Below are 25043 nucleotides of genomic sequence, written 5' to 3'. Positions count from 1 at the left end.
AACTACAGGAAGCATTTGGGGCTGCAGTCATTGAAGCTAAAAGTGGCACAACCAGTTATTGAGTGTACAGGGGCAATTACTTATTCACATAGGGGAATTGGGTGTTGCATAACTTTGTTAAATAAATAAATATAATAAGCATAAATTATTTTTTACAAGTGTGTGTGTGTGTGTGTGTGTGTGTGTGTGCTTTTGTACTTTAATTTCTTGTTTCTCTCCCCCACTCCTTGTCCCACAATTTTTTCCCATCTGTTGTTCATTGTCTCAACCCTTATCTCTTTCTCTCCTCATGTTTAACAGGAGATTGAGCAAAGGCTCCAGCAGCAGGCGGCCCTCTCACCCAGCACGGCTCAGACAGTTCCCAACGTCAGCAAGGCCGAGACCATGATCCGACATCATGCCCTGCGTCAGGTAACGGGCCTACACTTAGACACCTTAAAATGACAGTTCACTGCAAAACCTTAATTTGTCAGCTGTTGTTAGACTTCAAAAGTAGACTGAAAATCTTAAGTGTTATTACATACAGCCGGGAAGAACTATTGGGTATAAGAGTGACCTCAACTTACCAACATAATGACCAGGAATACGACTTTCCCGAAGCGGCTCCTTTGTTCGCACCACCACCCAGGACATTGTATCTAATCCCAGAGGCCGACCCAAAACAACGTCACTGCAGAAGAGGTAGACGGAGGGGCCTCCTGGTCAGACTTCGAAGGCGTGCACACCACCCACCGCTTCAGAGTATATTACTTGCCAATGTCCACTCTCTAGACAACAAGGTAGACTAAATTAGGGCAAGGGTTGCCTTCCAGAGAGACATCAGAGATTGTAACATTCTCTTTTTCATGGAAACATGGCTCTCTCGGGATATGTTGTCGGAGTCGGTACAGCCACCGGGTTTCTTCATGCGTCGCGCCGACAGAAATAAACATCTCTCTGGGAATAAGAAGGGCAGGGGTGTGTGCTTCATGATTAACGACTCATGTTGTAATCATAACAACATACAGAAACTAAAGTCCTTTTGTTCACCTGACCTAGAATTCCTTACAATCAAATGCCAACCATATTATCTCCCTTCAGCAAATCCGACCACGACACCATTTTGCTCCTACCGTCCTATAGGTAGAATCTCAAGCAAGATGTACCTGTGACAAGAACGATTCAATGCTGGTCTGACCAATTGGAATCCACGCTTCAAGATAGTTTTGATCACACGGACTGGGAAATGTTCCGGGCAGCCTCAGAGAATAACATCCATTTATACACTGATTTGGTGAGTGAGTTTATAAGGAAGTGCACTGGAGCGGTTGTACCCACTGTGACTATTAAAACCTACCCTAACCAGAAACCGTGGATAGATGGCGGCATTCACGCAAAACTGAAAGCGTGAACCACCTCATTTACCATGGAAAGATGACTGGGAATATGGCAGAATATAAACAGTGTAGTTATTCCCTCCAAGGCAATCAAACAAGTGAAATGTCGGTATAGGGACATGGTAGAGTCGAAATTCAACGGCTCAGACACAAGATGTATGTGCCAGGGTCTACCGGCAATTACGGACTACAAAAAGAAAACCAGCCACTTCACGGACACCAACGTCTTGCTTCCAGACAAACTAAACACCTTCTTTGCCCGCTTTGAGGATAATACAGTGCCACTGACACGGCCCGCTACCAAGGACTACCGGACCCCCTTCTCCACTGCCGACGTGAGTAAGACATTTAAACGTTTTAATCGTCGCAAGGCTGCCGGCCCAGGCGGCATCCCTAGCTGCGTCCTCAGAGCATGCGCAGACCAGCTGGTTGGTGTGTTTATGGACATATTCAATCGCTCCCCATCCCAGTCTGCTATCCACACATGCTTCAAGATGGCCACCATTGTTCCTGTACCCAAGAAGGAAAAGATAACTGAACTAAATTACTATCAAGTAGCACTCACTTTTGTCATCATGAAGTGCTTTGAGAAACTAGTCAAGGATCATATCACCTTACCCGCCACCCTAGACCCACTTCAGTTTGCATACTGCCCCAACAGGTCCAGAGACGATGCAATTGCCATCACACTGCACACTGCCATATTTCCATCTAGAAAGAGGAATAGCTATGTAAGAATGCTGTTCATTGACTACAGCTCAGCATAGTACCATCCAAGCTCATCATTAAGCTTGAGGCCCTGGGTCTCAGCCCCGCCCTGTGCAATTGGGTCCTGGACTTCCAGACGGGCTGCCCCCAGGTGGTGAAGGTAGGAAACAACATTCCCATTTTGTTGATCCTCAACACTGATGCCCCACAATGGTGCGTGCTCAACCAAATGTACTCCCTTTTCACCCATGACTGCGTGGCCTTGCACGCCTCCAACTCGATCATCAAGTTTGTAGACTACACAACCGTAGTAGGCTTGATTACCAACAACAATGAGACAGCCTATAGGGAGGAGGTGGGGGCATGCACAATTGAGAGCATCCTGTCGGGCTGTATCATCGCCTGGTACGGCAACTGCACCGCCCACAACCGCAAGTCTCCCCAGAGGGACATCTCTGGGATGCGTTGTACGGTCTGCACAACGCATCACTGGGGGTAAACTACGTGCCCTCCAGGACACCTACAACACCCGATGTCACAGGAAGTCCAAAAAGATCATCAAGGGTAACAGCCACCCGAGCCACTGCCTGTTCACCCCGCTACCATCCAGAAGGCGAGGTCAGTACAGGTGCATCAAAGCTGGGACCGAGAGACTGAAGCTGTAACACAGAGGCTGCTGCCTACACACAGACTTGAATCATTGGCCATTTTAATAGATGTATCGCTGGTCACTTTAAATAATGTCACTTTGATAATGTTTACATATCTTACATTACTCATCTCATATGTATATACTGTATTTTATACCATCCATTGCATCTTGCCTATGCCGCTCGGTCATCGCTCATCCATATATTTATATGTACATATTCTTGTTCCATCCCTTTTAGACTTGTGTGTTTTAGGTAGTTGTTGTGGAATTGTTAGATTACTTGTTAGATATTACTGCACTGTCGGAACTAGAAGCACAAACATTTCAAATCAAAGTTTGTCACTTGCGACGAATTTCACCTTACAGTGAAATGCTTACTTACAGGCTCTAACCAATAGTGCAAAAAATGTATTAGGTGAACAATAGGTAAGTAAAGAAATAAAAACTGTTGAGAAGCCTTTTTGTCCTAGACTTGGCACCCCGGTACTGCTTGCCATGCCGTAGAAGAGAGAACAGTCTATGGCTGGGGTCTTTTGACAATTTTTAGGGCCTTCCTCTGACACCACCTGGTGTAGAGGTCCTGGATGGCAGGCAGCTTAGCCCCAGTGATGTACTGGGCCGTACCCACTACCCTCTGTAGTGCCTTGGGGTCGGTCGGAGGTCGAGCAATTGCCGTACCAGGCAGTGATGCAACCAGTCATGATGCTGTCGATGTTGCAGCTGTAGAACCTTTTGAGGATCTCAGGACCCATGCCACATCTTTTTAGTTTCCTGAGGGGAATAGGCTTTGTCGTTCCCTCTTCATGACTGTCTTGGTGTGTTTGGACCATTCTAGTTTGTTGTTGATGTGGACATCAAGGACCTTGAAGCTCTCAACCTGCTCCACTACAGTCCCATCGATGAGAATGATGCTTAGCTTAGTGATGAGCTTTGAGGGTTCTATAGTGTTGGAACGCTGAGCTGTAGTCAATGAATAGCGTTCTCACATAAGTGTTCCTTTTGTCCAGTGTGGAGTGCAATAGAGATTGCTTCATCTGTAGATCTGTTTGAACGGTATGCAAATTGGAGTGGGTCTAGGGTTTCTGGGATAATGGTGTTGATGTGAGCCATTAAAGCACTTCATGGCTATGGACGTGAGTGCTACGGGTCTGTAGTCATTTAGGCAGGTTGCCTTTTTGTTCTTAGGCACAGGGACTATGGTGTTCTGCTTGAAACATGTTTGTATTACAGACTCAATCAGGGACATGTTGAAAATGTCAGTGAAGACACCTGCCAGTTGGTCAGCACACATCCTGGTAATCCATCTGACCCCGCAGCCTTGTGTATGTTGACCTGTTTAAAGGTCTTACTCACGTCGGCTACGGAGAGCATGATCACACAGTCGTCCGGAACAGCTGATGTTCTCATGCATGCCTCAGTGTTGCTTTCCTCGAAGCGAACATAGAAGTGATTTAGGCTGGTGTAGGCTGGTGTCACTGGGCAGCTCGCGGCTGTGCTTCCCTTTGTAGTCTGTAATAGTTTGAAAGCCCTGCCATATAAGACGAGTGTCTGAGCCAGTGTAGTATGGTTCAATCTTAGCCCTGTATTGACGCTTTGCCTGTTTGATGGTTCGTTGCAGGGTATAGCAGGATTTCTTGTAAGCGTCCGGGTTAGAGTACCGCACCTTGAAAGCGCCAGCTCTGCCCTTTAGCTCAGTGCGAATGTTGCCTGTAATCCATGGCTTCTGGTTGGGGTATGTACGTATAGTCACTGTGGGGACGACGTCCTCAATGCACTTATTGATAAAGCCAGTGCCTGATATGGTGTACTCCTCAATGCCATCGGAAGAATCCCGGAACATGTTCCAGTCTGTGATAGTGAAACAGTTCTGTAGTTTAGCATCTGCTTCATCTGACCATTTTTTTATAGACCGAGTCACTGGTGCTTCCTGCTTTAATTTAATTTCGCTACACTCGCATTAACATCTGCTGAAGTTGTGTATGTGACCATGATTTGATTTATTTGGCAGCGTTTGTAGACCATACTCCGGCACAGTATCATATTATGTTTTAAATTGTAATGTTACAAAAAAAAAAACATTTTTGACTGGACTGATGTGTCTAGAGGTCACTGATTTCCTCAACTTTCTCTCCACTCTCTGCTCCCTCAGGCTCCCCAGCCTCAGGCCTCCATGCAGAGGGGTCTCTCCAGCTCGGCGAGGGGCGTCCTTTCCAACTTCGCCCAGGCATCCCAGCTCTCCGTGGCCAGCGGCCTGCTGGGGATGACGGGGAAGCAGCGCTGCGGAGGAGGAGGTGGCAGCAGTAGTGGTGGCGGTGGCAGCAGTCGGATCCAGCATGATGGCCGTCGCCAGATCTACAACATCCCCGGTGGGTTTTTGAGAACCCCTTATGGTAACACTTCAATTAGGCCTAAAGCCTGCAGATACAGTGCCTTCAGAAAGTATTCACACCCCTTGACTTTTTCCATATTTTGTTGTTGTACAAAGTGGGATTGAAATTGATTTAATTGCATTTTTTTTGTCAAAAAATACAAAGTGGAATAAAAACTCTTAAATATGAAAAATAAAACACTAATATATCTTGATTAGATAAGCATTCAACCCCCTGAGTCAATACATGTTAGAATCACCTTTGGCAGTGATTACAGCTGTGGGTCTTTATCGGTCAATCTCAAAGAGCTTTGCACTACTGGATTGTACAATGTTTGCACTTTATACTTTTACAAATTCTTCAATCTCTGTTAAGTTGGTTGTTGATCATTGATAGACAGCCATTTTCAAGTCTTACCATAGATTTTCAAGCATATTTAAGTCTGACTGGAACTAGCCCACTCAGGAACATTCAACGTCGTCTTGGTAAGCAACTCCAGTGTATATTTGGCCTTGTGTTTTAGGTTATTGTCATGCTGACAGGTGAATTTGTCTCCCAATGTCTGGTGAAAAGCAGACTGAACCAGGTTTTTCTCTAGGGTTTTGCCTGCGCTTAGCTCTATTTCGTTTATTTTTATCCCAAAAAACTCCCTAGTCCTTGCTGATGGCAAGCATACCCAAAACATGATCCAGCCACCACAATGCTTGAAAATATGAAAAGTGGTCCTCAGTGGTGTGTTGGATTTGCCCCAAACATAACGTTTTCTATTCAGGACATAAAGTTAATTTCTTTGCCATATTTTTTGCTGTTTTACTTTAGTGCCTTATTGCAAACAAGATATACATTTTCTTGAATATTTGTACTCTGTACAGGCTTTTTTTTACAGGCTTCTTTTCATTGTCAATTAGGTTAATATTGTGGAATAACTACAATGTTGTTGATCCATCCTCAGTTTTATCCTATCACAGCCGTTAAACTGTAACTATTTTAAAGTCACCATTGGCCTCATGTTGAAATCCCTGAGCTGTTTCCTGCCTCTCCGGCAACTGAGGAACGACGCCTGTATCTTTATAGTGACTGCGTGTATTGATACACCATCCAAAGTGTAATTAATAAGTTCGCTATGTTTGAAAGGGTATTCAGTGTCTGCTTTGTTTTATTTTTACCCATCTACCAATAGGTGCCCTTCTTTGCGAGGCATTAGAAAGTCTCCCTGGTCTTTGTGGTTGAATCTGTGTTTAAAATGTAGAGAGAGGAGGTAGACATTAAAAAATATTTGTAAACACGAGGAGGTAGTCAACGAAAAATATTTGTAAACACTATTATTGCACACAGAGTTAGTCCATGCAACTTATTTGTGACTTGTTAAGCAATGTTTTACTCCTGAACTTATTCAGGCTTGCCATAACAAAGTGGTTGAATAATTATTGACATTAGTAAACAATTCTAAAAACATAATTTAACTTTGACATTATGAGGTATTGTGTGTAGGCCAGTGACAAACATCTAAATATAACCAATTTTATATTCAGGCTGTAACACAACAAACTGTGGAAAAAGTCAAGGGGTGTGAATACTTTCTGAAGGCACTGTATAATGCTATTACGTGTGTGTGTGTGTGTGTGTGTGTGTGTGTGTGTGTGTGTGTCTGTGTGTGTGTCTGTGTGTGTGTGTGTGTGTGTGTGTGTGTGTGTGTGTGTGTGTGTGTGTGTGTGAAATATATAGAAGTAACAATCATGTTTGGAAACCTACTCCTTCCAGGGTTTTTCTTTATTTTTACTATTTTCTACATTGTATAATAATAGTGAAGACATCAATACTATTAAATATCACATATAGAATCATGTAATAACCAAAAAGTGTTAAACAAATCAAAATATATTTTATATTTGAGATTCCTTTGCCTTGATGACAGTTTGTACACTCTTGGCGTTCTCTCAACCATCTTCATAAGTTAGTCACTTGAAATGCCTTTCAATTAACAGGTGTGCCTTGTTAAAAGTTCACTTGTGGTATTTCTTTCCTTCTTAATGCGTTTGAGGCAATCAGTTGTGCTGTGACAAGGTAAAGTTGGTATACAGAAGATAGCCCTATTTGGTAAAAGACAAAGTCCGTATTATGGAAAGAACATCTTAAATAAGCAAAGAGAAACGACAGTCTATCATTACTTTAAGACATGAATAGTCAATATGGAGAATTTTAAAAGTTTCTTCAAGTGCAGTCGCAAAAACCATCAAGCGCTATGATGAAACTGGCTCTCATGAGGACCGCCACATGAAAGGAAGACCCAGAGTTACCTCTGCTGCAGATGATGTTCATTAGAGTTACCAGCCTCAGAAATTGCAGCCCAAATAAATGCTTCACAAAGTTCAATTAACAGACACATCTCAACATCAACTGTTCAGAGGAGACTGCGTGAATCAGGCCTTCATGGTCGAATTGCTGCAAAGAAACCACTACTAAATGACACCAAAATGAAGAAGAGACTTTCCTTTGTCCAAGAAACATGAGCAATGGACATTAGACCGGTGGAAATCTGTCCTTTGGTCTGAGTCCAAATTTGAGAATTTTGGTTCCAACCGCTGTATCTTTGTGAGACGTAGAGTAGGTGAACAGATGATCTCTGCGTGTGTGGTTCCCACCGTGAAGCTTGGAGGAGGAGGTGTGATTGTGTGGGGGTGCTTTCCTGGTGACACTGTTAGTGATTTATTTAGAATTCAAGGCACACTTAACCAGCATGGCTACCACACCATTCTACAGCTATACACCATCCCATCTGATTTGCGCTTAGTCCCACTATCATTTGTTTTTCAACAAGACAATGACCCAACACACCTCCAGGCTATGTAAGGGCTATTTGACCAAGAAGGAGAGTGATGGAGTGCTGTTTCAGATGACCTGGCCTCCACAATCACAGGACCTCAACCCATTTGAGATGGTTTGGGATGAGTTGGAACGCAGAGTGAAGGAAAAGCAGCCAACAAGTGCTCAGCATACATATCCTTCAAGAAAGCATTCCAGGTGAAGCATTGGGAAAGCATTCCAGGTGAAGCTGGTTGACAGAATACCAAGAGTGTGCAAAGCTCTCATCAAGGCAAAGGGTGGCTACTTTGAAGAATCCCAAATGTAAAATGTATTTTGATTCGTTTAAAACTTTTTTGGTTACTACATGATTCCATATGTGTTATTTCATCATTTTGATGTCTGTTACTCTACAATGTAGAAAATAGTAAAAATAAAGAACCCCTTGAATGAGTAGATGTGTCCAATCTTTTGACTGATGCTGTGTGTATAAATACAGTACCAGTCAAATGTTTGGACACACCTAATCATTCAAGGGTTTTTCTTTACTTTTACTTTTTTCTACATTGTAGAAGAAGCTGCAATGCTGCCTAAAAACCCAGCAGCATTGCAGTTTTGACACAAACCTGTGCACCTGAACTTACCCCGTTCAAAGGCAGTTCAATCTTTTGTCTTGCCCATTCACCCTCTGAATGGCACACATACACAATACATGTCTCTCTTGTCTGAAGGCTTAAAAATCCTTCTTTAACCTGTCTCCCCTTCATCTACACTGATTTTAAGTGGATTTAGCTAGTGACATCAATAAGGGATTATAACTTTCACCTGGTCAGTCTGTCATGGAAAGAGCAGGTGTCCTTAATGTTTTGTACACTCAGTGTATAAATGGTTGTGGGATCGATTTCTCCAAGGGACCAGTATAATGTGTAAGGCTCAAAATAAGTTTTGTCTTTCTATGTAGCACATTTTAAACATCTTCCAAATGGCTGTTTTTAATTCAGTCAGGATCATTATGAGATGATAATATGGGGGACGTACCTGCTTATGACAGGTCTTACAATGCATTATAATGCATTATACCGGAAGGTGATGCCCAATGTTGAGCATTCAAAGAAAGCGTAAGAGTGATACACGATGGGTTTTACACATTTTTCACAAAGATGGCCATACTGAGAGCATAAATAAAGTAATTATTGCAATAATAATTGTCATACCTTATGATTGTCTAACAAACTCTGAAATCTCTGGTGAGGTGGACAGCAGGGTTGGGATTAATTCAACAAATGACATTCTAATTAAATTCCCTGTCCCTGTAAACTCAATTCAAATTCCAGGTTAGTCTTTGAATTCAATCCCTCCAAGTTCCAATGTTAGGTTATAAAAATAAAAAAAATGTAATTGCCAATTCAATATTATCCACAACAATTCCACAAATTCCAATTAAATTCCCTCAGGCTTGTTAGGCTGAACATGTCATTGTTCAGACAGTGTAGTAATACTGGACATAAAAATACAACTTTAAATCATTTTAAAACAAATCCTGCTGTCAATTTTTGATACTAAGTGCATTAACTGTGAAATGTAGATATTCAATTAAATTCCTTTTTTTTTTTTTTACAATTCCAGTTCAAACACACTAATTCCAATTCAATCATAATTCCATAACTTGAAGATTGTTAAAACTTTAATTGAATTCAATGTAAATTCTCCGCTTCATGAGTAAAATCAAGTATTACATTTTGAATTTCAAATTAAATTGGAATTGACCCCAACCCAGGTGGACAAAACAGACACATCCGACTGGAACATTTTTACATTTTCAAATATGTTGCGGGTACAAAGGTTTTATTGAATGTGTTCCTCTTTCTTCCTCATTCTTTTTCCTCTCTCTCTCTTTCTGTCCTTTTTTAACTTCCCTTTCCTTGTTCATTCTCTCAACCGCTTGTTTGAACTCTGTCTCTTTCTCTCCTTCTCTATTATTCTTGATCTCTTTCTCCTTTTCTGTCAGGATTGAACATTGCATACCTGAACCAAGGAGGAGTTGGGGCCCACAAGGGCTCCAGCTTAGCTGACCGCCAGAGGGAGTACCTGTTGGACATGATCCCGCCACGCTCCATATCGCAGTCCATCAACGGACAGAAATGAACCCCGCCCTTTACCCCCACCTTCCCAATCCTCTCCCCAAGGGCCACCTTCTCCACCCCCCCCCCGCCGCCGCCATGCCCTCACAAAAAAAAGACCACCTCCCCCACCCCATTGCATGCAGTGCCTGTCCGTGTGCCTACCTAAACTAACCCATGAGAAACGACACAATCAGCCTGAGAAACGACACAATCAGCCAGACAAAAGACAACCAAACTGTCAGTGCATCTTCTCGACTTTCTTACTATAGCAAAATGATTTAGAAGACTCTCAAATAATTTGTACTACTATTATTGCCGCTGTTACTATTATTATTATGATAACTGTTACCGCTTCAGTTACTATTACTCTTATTAAGCTTTTTTATTGTTATGCTATGTAGAGCGCCTTTCAGTTCATACCTTTACTTTTATTTATTTGGGGGGGGGGGGGGCGACTATTGCAGGGTTGCTTTCAGATTTCATTGTTTTTCTTTTGGCATAATTGTATTTTAGTTACTCCCCTTCTACACTCTATATGTATGGTTATTTTAGTTTTCAAAATGTTTAAAGCCACCTTCTGTTATGGATTGGATTCTTGTGAATTTTCAACGCGGCAAAAGAGATGGACATATCGCTTTGTAAGAGGGCGATCGTGTGGAATGAACCGGATCTAACTGGACACTGGTCCAAATGACTGACTGCCCTGCTTTGAGTCGGCCAGCAAAGATGATGGATCATAACCAGGAAGCACTATTCATATTTTTATTTGACACAGTATTAATGGAAGCGAGAAAATCCAGAAAGTGCGCGCTATGGAGCAGATAGATATTTTTTAAATCTATGAACTAAGCACAGGAAAGTCCACCGGTGTTTGCGGTGAGAAAAAAATACCTGCCATGTCACCGGTGGAGGCCATGGCCTGCATAGAGAAGGAGCGTGGCAGCCATTTTGGACTGTGGCGTATCGTCCCATCTCGCTGCTTGGCACAGGCCTGAAAATGGGGTCATGAAACCTGCCCCCAAGATTCTCCATTGCCCCTCAATGCCTTCACTTTCAGCGTATGCAGAGACTTCAAACCTTTCTAAACCCAACTGTTTCTTGTGGTACCGCGAGGGAAATGGAGAGGACTCGAGCAGGAGGAGGCAGTGGCATGTTATTTGTTTTCTTGTTGTTGTAGGGTTTCTTGATTTGTCGTTGTTTTTTTTGCGCCGTCTCCTGTAGAAAAGGCTGCGTATCTGTGAGGTACTTGCCCCAGGAGACGATAATTATCAAAAAATAGTGAACAGATTGAAACTATTCAAATATCTATATGGATTATGTATTGATGGCTAGCTTGAGAGAAAGGAGACTGAACTGGATTTATCTAGAAAATGGGATAGATGGATCAATCATCGTGTTCAGGCAATGCACACGAGATGCCTCATTCTCGAGGAGCACTTTTCTTATTATGAATCAAATGAAAATAAAAAGTTAAAAATGTTACAATACCCAGGTACCCCAAGGTGCGGATGTCATCCGATTGTCTTCGGGGGAGAGAGACCATTGTCCAGAGTGTTCATGTGGACTGTATCAGACGACATTCAATTGGTTAACCCTCTTATCTTTTCAATGATTTGAACAGTTTTGTTAACGCTGGCACTGACACCAAATTGTTTTTATCCTTCTTTTTGCCCCCCGTTGTCCTTTGGGGCATCGGTCATACAAGCATGGTCTCTCACACCTGTCAACACTCTTTTACCACTGCCACACACATTTCACCAGCAGCACGTTCTGTGTTTGTCTTTCGGTTTGGTTTTGAAGTCAAGTTTGCTACACGTCATACAATACATTAAAGCAGTGTTCAGTAAATGTGCAGTATTACTCCGAGAGAGGTAGACCAGCAGATCTTCAATTGGTTTGGGTTTGTCTGGCTGGCAGAGGAGATACGTTTTTATATGTGTGTCCGTGTTGAAGCTATAGGGGGTTTATGGCTAGTCTTGGGAAGATCAGACAGGACTTTTAGTTTGTGCTAGGTTCAGCGTCACAGTTTTCAGTCTTTCAGGCTTTTAGAGGATTGTTGCATTATTTACTGCTATAACCTATCTTTGCAATTTCACCTCTCACTGTATCAGGAGTTTAGGTCAACCGTTGGAACGACATAAAACGTTTGGCCCTGTAGGCCATTGGCTCAACAGCGTATTATGTCCGTTTTGGGTCAAATAGGTCAGTGAATAAAGGGTTAGGGCACATCACCATCCCCATGGCCATAGAGAGTCTTAAGTAAAGCCAAAGGACCATCGAAGACCCTGCAATAATATTGGCACTTAAACATGTCTCACCTGTATTGTTCACTGGCCTCAAGAAAGAGTTTGGGGTTTTTCACCCTCTTATGCACTGACAACCTGTATGGTGTGGTTGTGAGATTATGACCAACACTGTTAGAGTGGAAGCTATGAGGAGCTGAACCAAACAAGATGGATTCTTTGAAATGGGGTAATCTACTGATTTGGATCAATCTCAGGATAGTTAACACTACTATCACTGGGTGTGTGCAGTTTAGCAGGCCTGACATGACAGGCTTACATTTAGTCCTACAGCAGAGTAGTCTGAAAATTGGATACAAGCTCTACCCACTGGATACACAGATTTGGTGTGTCAAGTGCACTCATGCAGTGGCCTATGAAATCTCAAGTTCCCATTTCCTAGTTCTTGTAAGTTATTTATACTGAACATACACCAAGTCATTATGAAACTACCTTGGGTTTGATTGGCAGGTGCAATATGTAGATGTGAATGGAAGTTTACATTCAGAAGAGTTTTTTTTTTTGTTGCTTATACTATTGTCAATCAATACCTTCTTTTGTGGTTGGTTACTATAGGATGTCATTTGAAAAAATGTTTGTCGGGGTACATTTTCTTTCCCACCCCATCATATATTTGATTTGACTGTCTCGTTTTTTTTCTATGTCCTTTTGCTACAAAGCTGGACTTGTATATTGAAGATCCGTTCTCTCTCTTGCAGACTGTAATAGATGAATCCACACACCTTGGTAATTTCAACCACCATCTTTTATTTTTATGTCAAATGTTTTAGGGTTTTTAAATGTCATTCTTCTATTTCTGATGTCTCAATTCAGTTCATTTTTTTTGTTTTGTTTGTAATGTTTTAAGTTTTCAAGAAAAAAAATCTAAAAAATTATCAAACAACATTTTATTGACTGAAATAAAAATGACACGATATTTGCTAGGTCAGAAGTAATAATGACTTATTGTACATAAGCTTTTTTTTCTCCCTTAAAAAAAAAATGGTATATTGTGTAGAAAAGCAAACAAAAAGCCATGAATATAGTGAAGCTTGCCATTTCGTTTTGTGATCACTGTGTATTATTGTGTAACAAATGTGCAAAATGTATGGGATTCTCTTATTATTATTTTTTTTTTACACATTTTCTCCCTGGATGTCTTTTTTTTGTTGTAGTGAGTAGTGTTTGCCGGAAAAGTGGTCATTGTTCTGACGGAGTTAGATCCATTCCACAGGCTTTGAGCGTGAAGAATGTCAAGTTCACGTATGTTTGTTGTATGTTCTATTAGAAACTCAACGCTGTTCAGTGTATTTCTTACTTTGGTTGAGCTCATGCAGACTTCATTTGTGAGGACGTGGCATGGGTCAAAGCGCTGACGGACAGTACTACCCCGGGATAGTCATCAAATCCACAGATCTCTCTGTGTTTTTGTTGATTTCAATTTCTGTACTGAACTACAGGGCTACCCAGTTAAAAAAATTACATTTCCTTTGCTTTCTTCCATATTTCTATGAATATGAAAATGTGACATTTTGTAATGCTCATGCTTTCCATTGGAACATATAAGTTGTCTAAAAAAAGTTTTAAAAAATTACAAGTATTTGTTTTTAATCTAGTGTGCTAGGAGCTGTTGGAGATGAGTGAAATATTGCCCTCGTCACCATTTTGTTCTGGTCAACATCTGTTTTGGGGAATTTTCATGGAGTTATCAAACTGACAATACTATATTGACTGCCATATAAGTGAGTTAAATAATAATGGGGTTGTGTCTAAAACCTTTTAAGGCAGATAAAGCTGCCCATCAGGACAGTGTTAGTTATGGGGTTTACTAATCGTGATGTCATTCTGATGGAGGACTGATCACATTTCCTGGCTACACAAATGTATTATTTTATTGGTATAATTTCATTTACTCTTGGCATTTTAGTTATTGTTGGAAATACAGGTAACTTTTTGAAGGGGAGGGAGGAGGGATTTATTGCAAATCATTTTCTAAATTTGATGTGAATATGCTGAAAGCTTTTCTTTTTATACATATAAAATTAACTGCAATTCCTCAGTTTGAACATTGCATAATGTTGATGTTGTATATTACATTTGTGAGAAAAAAATGACATTGATAATGACTCAATCTGTATCAATTGAATGGACATTGGGGAATGGGTGAAAATATTAAAATGAATTTTGATCCTATAAAAAAAAGCCCTTTTGTTTTATTTTGATTTCAAATGTAAATCCTGACCTTTTGCACATACTTGATATTTAACTGTCTTCAAAAAAACAAAACAAAAATGAAAGAATATTGATGCTGTTTGAAAACTGCCAGTTGGTTAATAATGATTATGCATTGACTGAAAAAAAATAAGCTAATTTTGGAGGAAATAACTTTGTAATATTTATCTCTTGCAAGCTATGTTTAATAAAGGATGGAACGATTTACTTCTGTAGTGTGACTTGTGCTCTGTTAAAGGAAATAACCCCAGTATTTCCTGTGAAGTCACTATAAGGGTAGATGTGAAATGTAAAGTAATTATTTGGCATTGCATACCATTTAAGAGTCTAACCTTTTCAGCATAACAAGCACAAAGCTAACCGGCAAATCTAAAATTCACCCCGAACTAAACACCACACCCTCATTTTCTCAAACAATCATAAATCATTGTACGTAACATTGGCAAATAACAAAATATGCTAGGAATAATAGCGCCATCGGGTGGCAGCACTGGCCGAGCTATTTTGGGGCGAATGAGAAGAGCATCAATGTCTTGTGAGCTGTTTTTCCTTATTGCCTAGACAGAAGAATGAATTCATGAACAATTGCTACATTTTTTTTCTATGATATAGCTCACCACAACTGCTCAAAAACACTAACACATTTTTGAGGGGAAATTGAATCATGGTAGATTGAATTGGAAACGATCATTCCATATCAGTACTTAACAGTAGGGCGGAACAATTCCTCACAGAATATGTTTCATGAGACATTCAAGGCCGACGGAACACACGTTTACTCCAGTTGAAAACATCCGGCAGTCTGCACGTGTGGATTTATTCCTAAAATGTTGGATGTTCTACAGTATAAGCTATATGTGTCAAGAGGAAAAGCAGCATATGTATTATAGCCTGCAGTTTATTAAAAGGCTCAACCTGCAAGCTTAATCGTTAGCTTCATCGCTATCAAACCATTTAGGTAACGTTAAGTGGAAACAATACCATGCCAGAATGATCCTTAGCGGCGAAATATAGATAGCTAGCTTGAATGCCAGCCAATACTAATGTTAGCTATCTGGCTATACAACAACCACAATGCTGCACTGTAGAGGTCACTGGATGGTAGTTAAAATATCACGGCGAGCTAACTAGATATTTTGCCTGCTAAAAAATGTGATGTAATGTGTGAAATTAATTATCGAGAACTCAGGCCCATACAGCAGTCAATAGGGCAAGGGTGAAATGCAATAGCTACTGTAACTAGCTTTCCTATTCTGTATGGACTCCCATGTGGTTATTGAGTGCTAGCTACCTGACTAGTTACTAGCAATCTATAAACAAAGGTAAATTGGGGCCCAAGTGTTGGGAGCCCTGTCTCAAATGCTAGTTAGATATCCACAATACTGGCTGCTATGTGCATTTGTGTTTGTTAGGCTACGTCTATATCAGTTTTCTTTCATGCATTTAGCTACAGACTCATCACCATGGCTGGAAGAGGCAGGGGTCGTGGAAGGGGTCAGATGACCTTCAACCTGGAGGATTTGGGCATAGGAAGGGGAGACAGCCTGCCCCCCACCACCTTTAAGCCCTCACCCCTCTTCCCTGTGAGTGTGCACATGGAGTCAGGGCTTGTAACATTGTAGCCTAGACTTACCTTGCCGCTGTTGCTTATAGTGCTCTTGTCTTGAGCGTCACAAAATTAAAATAATTACAGTTATCTAATATTACTAGTAATGTAATGGATACATGTTTTGTTTTTCTCTTAGAGGCATTTTTTCTCTCTTGAGGTACAATATCATTTGTATGGACACTGACTGGTTTAGACACACAATATTGCCTACCATCCTCTAACTGGGTTGCAGTATTTTGAAATACTGTATAGTAATTTAAATGTAGTAATGTCTTTACTTAGTGCTAGTGTTGTGGCGCTATAACAACCCAGCCTCTTGATCTGTTCCCCCTCCCTAACCTCAGCCCATGCCAGTCCAGCCTGTGCCCCTGCAGACAGGAGAGGAGGTGGAGTACATGCTGGCTCTGAAACAGGAGCTGAGGGCCGCCAACAAGACCCTGCCCTTCTACATCAGACGGGCCGCTCCCAAAAGAGGTAAGCCAGCACACACAGGATTGAAGGCAGAGTTAGCGATGCACAAAGTAAACGGCAATATCAGGGCAATTTTCGCGAAACGGGTAAGGGCATTGAAGCGTGAGGCTCTGCCATTTTGGTCCCATAGCTATCACGTTATAGCTATTGAATTGCACATGCACAGCTACTCTATGATACTCGGTGAGTGCATTGTCTTGCATCGTGCTCATCTGCAACATCTGTGGTGCTGCTCGTTGCAATGTCATATTGCCGAGTCTCATTTTAAGGGGTGGAGAAATCGTAGAATGTTATTAACCGTGATTGAGCTAAGTTTCAAAGTCATATGGTTAATGTTATTTGTAAACTTTTAAAGAAAATTGCAAGTTTTTGTTATGTAATTTGTCGCGCGTGAAATCATTTCGTAAGTCCCTTTAGGTAGCCAATTGATCAGCTGTCCATGTAAACCGGATTGTAAGGGCAAAGCATGTAAATGTTTAAATCAATCTATTATATTGTCAAAGTATTCACAATAATCGGGTTATTGAATGCATGTAAAAGTACGCAGTTATGATGGATGTTAATGTATGTCAGACAAATGGTATAGAAGGTTTTGTAATGGAGTGTCATACTTGTTTCCCTTTGCTGGTATTATATGAATAGGACGTTGTTAGTTGTAATTATGCTGTTGTTTCCATTGTAGATGTTGATCGCTACTCTGATAAGTACCAGAGTGGAGATCCCAAGGACAGTGCCATCGAGTGGAGCCCAGGTGAGTAATGATGGGCTGGTTTGTGGAAATACAGTGGGTTAGAATCTGCACCCAACAGATCACAGAACAGTTGTCTCTTTCATTAACTATTTAATTCTCTGTACCACTTTCCTGCTCTGCTGCTTGTAGTCTTCAGCGGCAACACCTAGCCAGGCTGAGTCTGTCCTTTTTCTGGTGTTTTCTTTTGATGCAGTGTTGGTATATGTCCAGCAGATGGTGCCAGACAAGTCCATTTCTGGTCTGAATTTGTCCGATTTTTTTATCTTGTGCTGTGGTGTCATTATTCCTTATACTGTGAATAAGATCCATTATGGTGTGTTTTTTGTGATGTGTATTTTTCTGTGTTAACACGTTTCTCTTTTTCTATGGTTCTGTTTCAGACTGGAGCAGATTACCTAAAGAGCTTTGCATTAAAGTGAGGAAGCCTCTGGCTAAAAGTGAGTACTTTGTCTGAAAGGCCTTGAGATTTGTGTGTGGAATTCAAACTTTGTGGACGCCATGTATTGTTTTCAATTGAGAATTTATTTTCCCCCAGATACTCAATAAGTGAACTTTCATCAACATATTTTCTTAGCTACTTACTTTGGCCTTTGAATTCCTCGCGAAACACTTTTGAACCGCTTCCCACCCCTTTCTGTCAAGGGCTGTAACCAGGGTTTGAGTTTTAGTGAGGTCCGTAAAAAAAAAAAACGTTGAAATGCTATTTGGTGAACAGCAAAAATGACCCCAGCCATTCTCAACCTGGCTGCTGTAGGTTCGTTCACCTTAGTCGTTCTACAAACACATCGCCTATTAGTTTTATAATCGTAATGTGATGTGAGAAATTGTTCACACTGACATGTAGCGTCAGGGACGAAATGGAAAACGTATGGCATTTTAGAACTTTGTTTGCATGTTAATCTAGGCCTATAGGGAAGATAGGCCACGTGAGGATGTTCATATTCAAACATATCATTTTTTGTAAGTTCTTATCTTGTTTGATAAGATAAGTACATATTTTCTGAGGCCCAAGTTTAAGAAGCACTGTAGTAACTTCTCTCTCTGCTTGCTTCCTCTCTCTCCTCTGCTACCTCCTGCATGAATTGCAGCCTGCCTCAGCCTCAACACTGAGTGCCACATGCCCACATCACTGTCTGTCTCAGTAGCCTACTCTCTGTAAAGGAAAACCTATTATGAGAACGTATTGGTGTATCGTTTGCTCCTGCTGAGGTAGGATGAAGTAAGAAGCTAAGTAATACTAGCCAGAGACCTTCAACGTTACTGCAATAGAAGTCTCTGCCGGCAGCTAGCCACCAAACTGACTGACATAAGTGACTCTTGACCAGTTGTGCATTATCCGAGAGTCAGTTTTTGTTTGGGGGATGTCTGTAGATACGAATGTAGTCGCGAGACGGTTTTTAAATGGCATTTTGTCCGAAGTCTCGCAAATGCACTTTCAGCAGCATTTCTCCTTGTTTACTCGAACTGACTGTGGGCTGGGGTATTTCGTTTCACATCTCAGGCCCTCGTGAGGCCTGTGCCACGAGAGGGTGGAGTTAGCCTTTTGAGAGACTGGTGAATGTTTTCCTAAAAAGGCTGGATTTGGAGGCATATCCGGGGGACGCAGGTGAACATAACGAACAAACCACTGTTCATGATTCCACTCGTTCGCAAAGAGGCAGGCACAATTAGAACGTTGTCAGATAAATAAAAAAAAGGGTTCTGAGTTTTGGAGCAATATTTAGATGTTGATCCATAATAGATTATCTTTATTGTGTACAAAATACTCTAAGTATACAAAACAATAAACATAGACTGACCAGGTGAAAGCTATGATCCCTTATTGATGTCACTTGTTAAATCCACTTCAATCCATGAAGATGGAGGGGAGGAGAAGGGTTAAAGAAGGACTTTTAAGCCTTGGAACAATTGAAACATGGATTGTGTGTGTGTGTGCCATCCAGAGGGTGAATGGGCAAGACAAAATATTAAAGTGTCTTTGAATGGGGTATGGTAGTAGGTGTCAGGTGCACTGGTTTGTGTCAAGAACTGCAACGCTGCTGGGTTTTTCACGCTCAACTGTTTCCTGTGTGTATCAAGAATGGTCAACTACCCAAAGGACATCCAGCTATACTCAGTATATACAGTGCATTCGGAAAGTATTCAGACTTCTTCCCCTTTTCCACTTTTTTGTTACCTTACAGCCTTATTCTCCAGTGGAATTCAATCAAGTTGTAGAAATATCTCATGGATGATCAATGGAAACAGGATGCATCTCAATTTCAAGTCTCATAGCAAAGGGTCTGAATACTTGTGTATAAGGTATTTACAAAATGTGTAAAAAGTTAGAGTCTAAATACTTTCCAAAGTGTGTGTGTGTGAATTAGAGGTCGACCGATTATGGTTTTTCGATACCAATTATTGGATGACCATAAAAAGCCGATACTGATTAATCGGCCGATTTTTGAAAAATGTATTTATTTATTTATTTGTAATAATGACAATTACAACAATACTGAATGTACACTTTTATTTTCACTTAATATTATACATCAATCAAATCAATTTAGCCTCAAATAAATAATGAAACATGTTCAATTTGGTTTAAATAATGCAAAAACAAAGTGTTGGAGAAGAAAGTAAAAGTGCAATTTGTGCTATGTAAGAAAGCTAACGTTTCAGTTCCTTGCTCAGAACATGAGAACATGAAAGCTGGTGGTTCCTTTTAACATGAGTCTTCAATATTCCCAGGTAAGAAGTTCTAGGTTGTAGTTATTATAGGAATTATAGGACTATTTGTCTCTACCATTTGTATTTCATTAACTTTTGACTTTTGGATGTTCTTATAGGAACTTTAGTATTGCCAATGTAACAGTATAGCTTCCGTCCCTCTCCTCGCCCCTACCTGGGCTCGAACCAGGAACACAACAGCCACCCTCGAAGCATCGTTACCCATCGCTCCACAAAAGCTGCGGCCCTTGCAGAGCAAGGGGAACAACTACTCCAAGTCTCAGAGCGAGTGACGTTTGAAAAGCTATTCGCGCTCACCCCGCTAACTAGCTAGCCATTTCACATCGGTTACACCAGCCTAATCTCGGGAGTTGATAGGCTTGAAGTCATAAACAGCTCAATGCTTGAAGCATTGCTATAAGCTGCTGGCAAACGCACAAAAGTGCTGTTTGAATGAATGCTTACGAGCATGCTGCTGCCTACCACCGCTCAGTCAGACTGCTCTGTCAAATATCAAATCATAGACTTAATTATAACATAATAACACACAGAAATACGAGCCTTAGGTCATTAATATGGTCAAATCCGGAAACTATAATTTCGAAATTAAAACATTTATTCTTTCAGTGAAATATGGAACCGTTCCGTATTTTATCTAACGGGTGGCATCCATAAGTCTAAATATTCCGGTTACATTGCACAACCTTCAATGTTATGTCATAATTACCTAAAATTCTGGTGAATAGGTTCGCAACGAGCCAGGCGGCCCAAACTGCTGTATATACCCTGACTCTGCGTGCAATGAACGCAAGAGAAGTGACACAATTTCCCTAGTTTAATATTGCCTGCTAACATTAATTTCTTTTAACTAAATATGCAGGTTTAAGAATATATACTTCTGTCATTGATTTTAAAAAGGCATTGATGTTTATGGTTGGGTACATTCGTGCAGCGATTATGCTTTTCTCGCAAATGCGCTTTTGTTAAATCATCCACCGTTTGGCGAAGTTGGCTGTCTATGTTAGGAAGAAATAGTCTTCACACAGTTCGCAAAGAGCCAGGCGGCCCAAACTGCTGCATATACCCTGATTCTGTTGCACAGAACGCAAGAGAAGTGACACAATTTCCCTAGTTAAAATAAATTCATGTTAGCAGGCAATATTAACTAATTATGCAGGTTTAAAAATATATACTTGTGTATTGATTTTAAGAAAGGCGTTGATGTTTATGGTTAGGTACATTGGTGCGACGGCAGTGCTTTTTTCGTTAATGCGCTTGTTAAATCACCCGTTTGGCGAAGTAGGCTATAATTAAATGATAAATTAACAGGCACCGCATCGATTATATGCAACGCAGGACAAGCTAGATAAACTAGTAATATCATCAACCATGTGTAGTTAACTAGTGATTATGTTAAGATTGTTTTTTTATAAGATACGTTTAATGCTAGCTAGCACTTTACCTTGGCTCCTTGCTGCACTCACATAACAGGTAGTCAGCCTGCCATGCAGTCTCCTCGTGGAGTGCAATCACCGATTTTTATGAAAACTTGAAATCGGCCCTAATTAATCGGCCATTACGATTAATCGTAATTAACCTCTAATATATATACACAGTTGAAGTCGGAGGTTTACATACACCTTAGCCAAATACACTTAAACTCTGTTTTTCACAATTCCTGACATTTAATCCTAGTAGAAATTCCCTGTCTTAGGTCAGTTAGGATCACCACTTTTTTAAGAATGTGAATTGTCAGAATAATAGTAGAGAGAATGATTTAATTAATTTAATGAATTAATTGTTTATTTCTTTCATCACATTCCCAGTGGGTCAGAAGTTTACATACACTCAATTATTATTTTGTAGCATTGCCTTTAAATTGTTTAACTCAAGTCAAATGTTTTGGGTAGCCTTCCACAAGTTTCCACAATAAATTGGGTGAATGTTGGCCCATTCCTCCTGACAGAGCTGGTATAACTGAGTCAGGTTTGTAGGCCTCCTTGCTTGCACACGCTTTTTCAGTTCAGCCAACAAATATTCTATAGGATTGAGGTCAGGGCTTTGTGATGGTCACTCCAATACCTTGACTTTGTTGTCCTTAAGCCATTTTGCCACAACTTTGGAAGTATGCTTGGGGTCATTGTCCATTTGGAAGACCCATTTGCGACCAAGCTTTAACTTCCTGACTGAAGACTGATGTCTTGAGATGTTGCTTCAATATATCCACATCATTTTCCTCCCTCATGATGCCATCTATTTTGTGAAGTGCACCTGTCCCTCCTGCAGCAAAGCACCCCCACAACATGGTGCTTCCTCCCCCGTGCTTCACGGTCGGGATGGTGTTCTTTGGCTTGCAAGCCTCCCCCTTTTTCCTCCAAACATAAGGATGGTCATTATGGCCAAACAGTGTAAATACTGTGTATATAATATATATGTACATGTGTATATAGATGTAGATACATTTATTCACGTGGTCCTGACCTCTGTGTTCTCATATGTTGTTACGGCCATACTTCTGTCTTGTGCCATTTGTTGCCATGTCTGTTCTCCTTTTTTATCTACTTACTTTTCCATTCTTCTCTTCTAGGACATCCACCCCAAGTTAAACAGCCAAAGAAACCTCTTGTGGGAAAAGAGGAGATTCTCACCAAGCTGGAGGTTGGATACTACAGAAATTACTAACCTTTCTTCGAAAGACTAGAGATCATACATTTATTCCTTTTAGTTACTCCTAATTAAGGGAGATTTGCATATACCCTGCTCTGGTTTTGATGTGTCGTGGAAATTCCCACTCTTCAGACTCTCGAAAAGAACGAAGAGGCGGTGAACTCTGAGGAAGAGGAAGACGGGGAGAAAAAGAAGACGAACGAGGAAGAAGAACAGCCAGAGGAAGAGGACTACGAGGAAGACTTTGAAGAGGTAAGGGGTATTGGCGACTGATGTGGCCCATTTACGTTTTGTAACCATCTCCTCTTGGAACCTGATTGTTATGGTCAGGGTTTTAGGTGTAAAAAATGGTTGAAATGCCAGTTGAGATAATGGGTGGCGAGTAACACTGATGCCAACAACACTCATTTATCATAATAGATACTCAAACGCTATTCACAAAATATAGAAGTGCATAAACGGTGTTTAAGGTGTGTTTAGGCTTCTTAAAATCCACACCTTCTCATCAGAGGTCCATTAGCTGGTAATAGTCGTATTTTGGTGGTTAAAACCCCCCCCCCCCCCCCCCCCCCCCCCCCCATAAAAGCCGAAAATAAAAACATTGCCAGACGCATTTTCCATCAGAAAATATCCTGATGAAAATAAATTTCTTCTATAAGTCCCTTTGTCTATGCATGGAGGTTCAGGTTGTCTTTCAATCATCAGTCGATTATTCCTGTCTGTCTTGAGCGCGTGCTCTTGCTTGCAAACTTGGCCACATTTTATCAACTGGATCCGGCCTTCAGTTTCCCGTGCCATTGAGTTTGTGACAGACACGGCTGTATTTACTCAGGCCGTAAGTGTTCTATGATGTTTTGCGAGATTCACCTCTCCAAATGAGGACTCACTGAAATGTCATGCAAGTTCACAAAGGGGGAGTATTTTGATTAAGTAAGATGCCTTCCTCTAATGTATGGTTGAATAGCTATGTCATACATGCTAAAAAAAACAGCACAAATTAAACTAGCTAGCTACTATACCAAGAAGGTACAGACAAGTGGAAAAATGAAGCGACACTGTAACATAGAATGTTGACAAGCCAGCGGGACCGAGGGAGAAGTGCATAGAGCCATTGTTCCCTTGGTAGGCTATCATTACGCCTTGCATAGCTCAATAATAATTGCAACCGACTCGATTCCATATGTGGTGTCATTTGGCAGTGGGGCACCCTTGCAAATTAAAATCTGGTCTTACAGTGGGTCTCACAAGTTTTTCCTAATGGAAACGCCGCTTCTCATCTGCGTTCCAGGATACCGACTACATCATGTCTTACTTTGACAACGGAGAGGAGTTTGGAGGGGACAGCGACGACAACATGGACGAAGCTACTTACTGAGAGACCGTGCGAGTGCTGATAACACCAAATAGACTAGAAGAGGAGGCCTTAAGTAATCGTCCCCGTGGACGCAGTTACAGTATTTTAATTACTTGTGGAGTCACTGGCCATGGTAACAGACATTGAAGGCCTGCTGCTATTCAGCCATGACAGGTATAGTCTAGAACATGGAAAGAACAATATGCTGCTGTCTGATAACCTAGGTCCAGGACATGGAAGGTGGTGACTGCTGTTGGAAACAGTTGCTCAATGTAGATGTCTAGAGCAAATACTCAGACTTGTTGTATGTGGTGATTTAAAGTCCCAAAGACACTAACTAGTCATGCTGACTGTTCCCCTTTCTTCAGCTATGTTGAGGTAGTAATGGGAGCTGATTTATTTACAGGCCATTGTGGCCTTTTAATAACTTTAATAATAGTTTTTAAGGTTTTAATTAACAGATCATGTGCAATTGTAGTGATAGGGTTTTTAGAGTAACGACATGTTTTAGAGAAAGGTAATTTATTTAATCTTTTTTTTTTTAAGTGTATACAACAATCAAAGTTTTTAATTACAGTTTTCAATGTCTTAGCTAATCGAAAAATGACCTTTTGTTAATTTTAAATATTTTATTTCTGTAATGTGACATTTCTGTTATGCGAGTTGAACATTTGAAAGTGTTGAATTTTATTCTCTAAATACATTTTAAAGAACCCAAATAGTTGTGTTTTGTATCAACCAGCAGATGGCATATTACTCCAAGTTAAATCAAGGGGCGGTTTATGTTCACTGTGTGTAGTTGGTAGGTTATGCAGCTAACAAAAGAAAAGGTTATTCACCATTGCCAAGTAAAAGGCCATTTATAGTGGTGAGCTTTCTTCTTCTATTTCTACCCTTGAAATAGTGTGATCCTCCATTTCATTGAACAGCGTTTAACA

At 40.8% G+C, this 25043-nt stretch overlaps 2 protein-coding genes across 4 annotated transcripts in view; both read left to right on the top strand.

The window, feature by feature from the left end:
* The window catches only part of LOC110496351 (transcriptional repressor p66-beta), a 49875-nt gene extending 35124 nt beyond the window's left edge, over positions 1 to 14751 (top strand). Inside the window, exons 9-11 of one of the 2 annotated variants that reach the window (XM_021572192.2) lie at positions 301 to 411; positions 4886 to 5126; positions 9916 to 14751. In XM_021572192.2, coding sequence (XP_021427867.2) covers positions 301 to 411; positions 4886 to 5126; positions 9916 to 10052 — 489 coding nt within the window. In that variant the 3' untranslated portion in view covers positions 10053 to 14751. The remainder of the gene's footprint in view (positions 1 to 300; positions 412 to 4885; positions 5127 to 9915) is intronic. The other variant, XM_021572193.2, reaches the window with a different exon arrangement.
* A 541-nt stretch (positions 14752 to 15292) lies between these two features.
* LOC110496350 (DNA-directed RNA polymerase III subunit RPC7-like) lies at positions 15293 to 24824 on the top strand. Of its 2 annotated transcripts, XM_036952922.1 has the most exons (9): positions 15293 to 15502; positions 15992 to 16127; positions 16498 to 16627; positions 17307 to 17375; positions 17569 to 17613; positions 17756 to 17812; positions 22672 to 22742; positions 22884 to 23003; positions 24040 to 24824. In XM_036952922.1, exons 2-9 carry the CDS (start codon positions 16008 to 16010, stop codon positions 24124 to 24126), a joined length of 699 nt encoding a protein of 232 aa, XP_036808817.1. In that variant the 5' UTR covers positions 15293 to 15502; positions 15992 to 16007; the 3' UTR covers positions 24127 to 24824. The 2 variants fall into 2 exon arrangements, with proteins under 2 accessions (XP_036808817.1, XP_021427866.1); XM_021572191.2 differs by lacking the exon at positions 17569 to 17613 and having other exon boundaries at positions 15295 to 15502.
* The last annotated feature ends 219 nt before the right edge of the window (positions 24825 to 25043 follow it).

Source organism: Oncorhynchus mykiss, chromosome 18 (assembly GCF_013265735.2).
Source record: "Oncorhynchus mykiss isolate Arlee chromosome 18, USDA_OmykA_1.1, whole genome shotgun sequence".
NCBI lineage: Eukaryota > Metazoa > Chordata > Actinopteri > Salmoniformes > Salmonidae > Oncorhynchus > Oncorhynchus mykiss.
The sequence above is the reverse complement of the archived record's forward strand: the minus strand, read 5'-3'. Positions and strand labels throughout refer to the sequence as shown.